This window comes from Eleutherodactylus coqui, chromosome 13, assembly GCF_035609145.1.
Source record: "Eleutherodactylus coqui strain aEleCoq1 chromosome 13, aEleCoq1.hap1, whole genome shotgun sequence".
NCBI classification, from domain to species: Eukaryota; Metazoa; Chordata; class Amphibia; order Anura; family Eleutherodactylidae; genus Eleutherodactylus; species Eleutherodactylus coqui.
The window spans coordinates 15,412,763-15,418,762 of record NC_089849.1 but is presented as its reverse complement, the minus strand read 5'-3'; the positions used below and the strand labels follow the sequence as shown (position 1 = coordinate 15,418,762).

General features: G+C 48.0%; 1 protein-coding gene across 1 annotated transcript in view; it reads left to right on the top strand.

Moving 5' to 3' along the window:
* Positions 1–1,498: 1,498 nt before the first annotated feature.
* Positions 1,499–6,000, top strand: part of LAMA5 (laminin subunit alpha 5) — a 146,020-nt gene continuing 141,518 nt past the window's right edge. Inside the window, exon 1 of the mRNA XM_066586920.1 lies at positions 1,499–1,801. Within this exon, the coding sequence (XP_066443017.1) occupies positions 1,538–1,801 (264 nt within the window). The 5' untranslated portion in view covers positions 1,499–1,537. The remainder of the gene's footprint in view (positions 1,802–6,000) is intronic.

Genomic DNA, 6,000 nt, shown 5'->3' with positions numbered 1-6,000 from the left:
CAGTGGATTGGAAAGGGTTAAATTGCCTGTATGCATGTACCCCGCTGTACTGACACGGGGGAGCGCAATGTGGGTTCGAGAAACTCAGACCAATTTGGGGCTCGCAAACATGCATGTTTTTTTTACGAGAAAAACGCATCGCTGTACGTGTTTCATGCCCGTTTCTCGCGCACGTGTACAAGCTGCACGCCTTAACATCGCACTCGCACAAGGCATGAAAGTGCAAAGTGAGTGCCATGAGATTTTTGCCTCCCATAGGAAATAATGAACGATAATGCCCAAAAATAGGACACGCTGGCGGTTCTCTCCACGTGCGATATCTGTGCATCTCGGGGTATATTCACATGGGCGAGTGCGATGGAAGTCCAAGAAAATCGGACCTATGATTTTTCTAATTGCGATGTGTTTTGGCAGAAAAAACAAAAGCACGTACGTGTAATGCCATGTGCGTCCAATAGCTAAAATGGTAAAAATTACACTCTTGGCAAAATGGTGTGCTATGCGATTGGGATACGATTTTTTTTTTTTTTTTGCTGCCATTAAAAAAATAATGGGAGATCCTGAAACAGACTTCGGCTATCTGCACACAAACGGGCCGGATTCCGCATGTGGGAGCCCGCGGCGGAATCCGACCCTGACAGCAGCCGGCGTCCGTGCGTACCTGTATTTTCTTTATCTGCACTGCGAAAGGCTGCGGCGAGCCGCCGTCAGACATGCGCAGTGCAGTTAAAATTAAAAAAAAAATTTTTCTAGCACCTTCGCTAGACGATGACGTAGAAACCAAAACCTTCCCGCAATGTCAAATGTGGAAGGACGCGGGTCGGACGGCTTTATTGACCCCGATGAAAGCCGTCCGTGTGGAATCCGCACTAAAGTAGAATATGTGCGATTTATCCTCCGCTTGTGGAAATTGCAATTCATTTCCACAAGAGTGCAGGAAGGACCGATTCTCCATAGCGTGTAACGAACGGTATTTGCTGCGGATCCACGGTGCGAATGCCAACCGCAGATTTCGCAATGCAAATTTGTTCGTGTGCAGGCAGCCTAACGCAAAAATAGGGTGTGCAGCGATTTTTTCCGTCTCGGATCTCTTGTCCTAGGGGAAAAAAATGCTTGTGTGCATAGATATATTGAAAGTAATGTGTCATTGTCACAGGGGATATCTGGCCGTGTGAACGCACCCTCCCAGCGCACAGAAATCGCACGTGAAAATCACCCTTCGAGGAATTTTCTGGAGCCGTTTTATTCCTAGTGGATGTTAGGAGTGCTCCATGTGGTCTTCTGGCTGTGATCGGACTACAACTCCCAGCATCTCCTGATGACTGCTTTAACTAGTGATAAGAAGAGTTTCCTACTTTTACTTTCCCAGTTCTGCCCACCCAGCATGGTCCCTAGCAGTGCAGCCTGTGTGCCCCTCTCCCCAGGGCAGGTCTGAGAGCTGCCCCCGCCCCTCTGCTCCTGTGACAACCTCTCACCCAGCATCATCAGCAGTGGAGCTAGGGGGAGCAGCGCAGCACCAGCCTCTCATCCACAGGAGATGGCAGTGCCCAGGAGGAAGCCCTGCTGCTGCCCGCCGCACCTACTGCTACTGCTGTCCTGCTGGACGATCTGTGCCCAGGAGCTGCCCACCAACGGAGTCAATGGCTACAGCCTGCACCCACCCTACTTCAACCTGGCAGAGGGCACCAGGATCTCCGCCACTGCCACCTGCGGGGAGGGTGAGGGCGGCAGAGCGCTAGAGGATCTCTACTGCAAGCTGGTGGGAGGACCTGTGTCCGGGGATCCGAGCCAAACCATCCAGGTACTGCCCGGGAGCGAGGGGGTTAAGCCTTGATGTTGTTACTAACTTGTTACTTTGTATCGGTCACTTCCAGCAAGTGCGGTGCGGGGCAGACGTGATGCCAGGGAGAGCCCGTGCCCCCTCCCCTCCCAGGGACACTCTACAGTTGGGGACATTAACTCTTTCATTACTTGCTTAGCAACAGGGGCAAAACAATGCAGTAAGCGGCTGGTGGGGGGCTGGAGGGAATCACTGGGCTGCCACAATGTGGGATGAGCCGCAGCCTGCAGGGAAAACGTCATGCCACCTTAAAAATAATTTATATGATGCCACCTTAAAAATGATTTCACCTTCATATGATGCCACCTTAAGGACTCCTTTGGACGGGTGTATTTGCGCGCGCAAAATTAGTTGGCATTTCCGTGTTCATGGATTTCAGACGCGCAAAAAGAATGCAGCATGGTTTACTTTTCTGCACGTTTGCGCATCAATGCTCCCCTTATAAGTCAATGGGCGATGTGCATGTATTTGTATGTTCTAATCCCGTGATGCAGACAAGAATATGACATGTAATTATTTCATTAGGGGGGAGGAGTAAGTATGAATGATCGCGGATGCAAGCAGTTTTTTGTGCGGATGTATACTATGCACAGCGTATCGTCCGCACGAAAGAAAGCTCTCCCCTCCAGCCGGGATTCCGGTTTTTCTATTGAAGTTGCAAGTGTTTCTACCGCTCATATGGATGATGAAACTCTCACATCCATTGACTTCAATGGGGGCCGTCCACACTGAATCTGCGCTGAAATAGAGCATGCTGCGATTTTTCTTCCACTCGTGGAATACACAATTCGTATCCGCAAGTGTGAATGAAAAAGCGAAAATGCCTGCGTTTTACCACGGATCGCCCGCAGGGTCGGCAATAGCAGAATCCGTAATCCAAATCCGCCCATGTGACCCCGGCCTAGCCCGTCGGTACTTGCTGATTAGTTGTATATTTCTGCAGGTGTTTACGCCTCTAGTTCTGGGACTTCTTAAGTAGTACTTTTACTGACGGTTTCCATCACACACATTTTGCCATTATTTGTGGCATTTCTTTACCACCAACCTGCCAAGTGAAAAAAAATGGCGGAGGACAAGCAGTATTTTTTTTTTTAATATTCATGCATTTTTTTGCCGCTGTTATTCATCTTCACACCTTTTCAAGATGTATTTTTTCGGCTGTTTTTACGTCCCTTCACAGGGGTGGAATCGTGTCCCCTTGGGGGCTTAATCTCTTTGCCTTAACATGCAGATTTTTTGGATGAGCTGTTCATTATAGGCCAGCTTCACACGGGCGTAGGCACATTTATGCACTCATTCGCGCTGCGTATTTTCATGATGGGTGTTGCGTTTTTGTGCGGCCTGTGTTTCCTATACGACTGTGCATACTGTGCAGAAAAACATGCAAGCATGCTCCCAAAGATTGTAACTGGCAATTAAGTTAAATTAGTTAAATATGTGCCATACGCACGAAAACGGAGCATTCTGTGTCTTTTTTGCAGAAACGAAATGCGTACGCAAATGTGTTCATGTGAATAAGCCCCTAGTCCTATTACAGCCATGTTGTTTTATATTATGGAAGTGAGAGGAGAAAGTGTTGCTATGGCTGACCGCTCTCACTGAGTTTCTTGCCTTGTGGCTACTAGAAATGAAGTCCTCCCCTTTCTGCCTCCAATCGGATTGATCTTTTTAGCCTCTGTCTTTACAGGTAAGAATGTGCCCATTCTGATTAGTGCCGCCCCTGCCCCCCTCTGCTATCACCATCCTTCCCTCGCCAATGAAAGGTCTTACATCTCACTAATTGCTCCTTGGCTTCCTTATCTGAAAGGCTGGCGGCTTCTTTGAACTGTGAAATGACTGACCTTCCCCTCATTGAGATGCCACCCAGTTATGTGACACAGCAGGAGCGCCCGCACCACAATGAGCCGGCCACATCCTGCTCTACAAAGCCCATGGACGTCGCGGCTATTAGTCCATTATGTAAAGTGCGCCCAAATTTCTTAAATATATAAAGGATGTTTCTCTTTAAATAAAAAAGCACCAGTGAATGTAAAGGCCCTTTTACATGGTTGGATTGGTTATGACCGTGCGTTGGGCCGTGGAGAAGTTGATAGTTGATCATTGATTTTTAGTAAGCATAAAAATGCAGTCTGAATGGGGAGATGTACAGCCAGCCCACGGGGGTCAATGATGATATTAAAGGGGTTGCCCCAAATTACAAGTTATGCTCTATCCACAGGAAAGGGGATAACTTGCAGGTCTCACTGCTGAGAGCCCTGATGATTTTGAGGGCACCCATGTCACCCCGTCTTCCTCATTGCGGGGTTACTGCACCCCCGCAGTGAGGAAGAGACCGAATAGAGTGCTGGGAGCGCAAATACAGCAGCACTTCATTCATTTTCAATGGGACTGCCTAAACCAGAGCGGCACCCACTCGGGTATTTCCATCAGCCCTGTTGAAATGAATGGAGCTCTGACCACGCATGCTCAGCCAGCGCTCCCTTTAAGGTGACATCACTTTAGCCCCCACAGTGACAGGCAGAACTGGACACGGTAGTTCCGTTCTGGAGATCGGTAGGGGTCTCAGCGGTAAGACCCCATCAATTGGCAAGTTAACCCCTATCTTGTGGATGTCCTGTGTATAGGAGATGACTTGTAAATTTAAAGGGGTTTTGTCTAGTTCTAAAGTTATCCTCAATCCACAGGATAGGGGATGATGTTATGATCAATAGGGGTCCGATCAAACAAATATGGGTCCCGAAGGTCCCCGCATGAATAGAGTGGTGGTTGGGCATGCGTGCTGCAGCATTTCCGCCCCATTCATATCAATCAGAGGAGTACAAATGCTTGGCAACCTCCAGCTCTCCTATTGCAATAAATGGATCGGCGTGTGCACCTCATATGGGGACCTTGGGGATGTCTGTTCTCTGGCTCGTTCGTGGTCCCAGCAGTAGGACCCTGACCAATCATTAAATTGCCTATTGTACTGTGTATAGGGATAACGTTAGAGCTTGGCACAGACCCTTTAACAATCGTTCATCCCCCTGTGTAAAAAAACAAGTAAATGTCTGTCGATCGGCGCTCGTTATATTGGGTGTTGACATATATAAAGGACATAAAGGGACCTTTCACATGGGACGGCATTGCAGAATAAATATGTCCTCCTGTGGAATATTCAGACCCAAAATTAACACTGCTAATGAGCGAATTTTAATGCAGAACTGAAAATAGGCGAATCCTGGCGGCAATTCTGCAAAATCCAGTTAGCTGGACAGATTTGGGGGCAGAATTTGAGGGGCGCATATTCTCCGATGCTGTAGCAGAATATTCTGTCCCGTATGAAAGGTCCCCAAGGCTGCCTTCAAACAAAGCATAATCGTTGCATGCATTCTGCAATGGAAAACCCGCAATAAATACGCAGTGGCCAAGTCAGTGTCAGGCAACTCTTAGGGCCCGTTTATACAGGACTACTGTAGGGCACAAAAGCTCCTGCCAGCTGTCCCAATAGTAATCATGCCTGCGCTTTTACACATCACTTAGTGAATGGAGGCAGGCCGGGGACCGCTCATCCCTCCCATCCGCCTCCATTCACAGTAAACAGGCAGTCGTTGATAGATGCAGGACTGCCTGTTTACCTTGGCTGATTGTCATTTGATTGAAACTCAGCCTGATATCGCACTCGCCAACATGCGATATCCTGCGGATATGAGGTGCTTTTGTGTTGAAAATACCTCGCACCACTTCAGGTAAGTAGAGGTCGTGGAGTGTTTCCCATCGTTTTCAATGGGTAAACCTTGCATCACACTCGCATGCACCTCGCACACCCTGTGATGCTGTCCCATGTCCATTTAAAGCAATGGGGAATGCGGTGCGATGCGAGACGTTCCGAGGGAATGCCCAAAGATAGGATATGCACCGATTTTTTCCAGCACAGTGATTGTGTGAAAAAAAAAATCGCTCCTTCATATATCCCTATTCAAAAGAATAGGGTTCATATTCATGTGAGATTTGTGCATCCCGCAACGCACTGATTAAACCGCAAACACCATATATATATATATATATATATATATATATATATGGCTCCAGATGTCTAGGAAGTGGAGTGGTAACCAGTATGGCCGCTGTTACAGTTTCTGTCTGGTTGCTGTCCAGCTTTCCAAACTCCTAAATGGTGCATC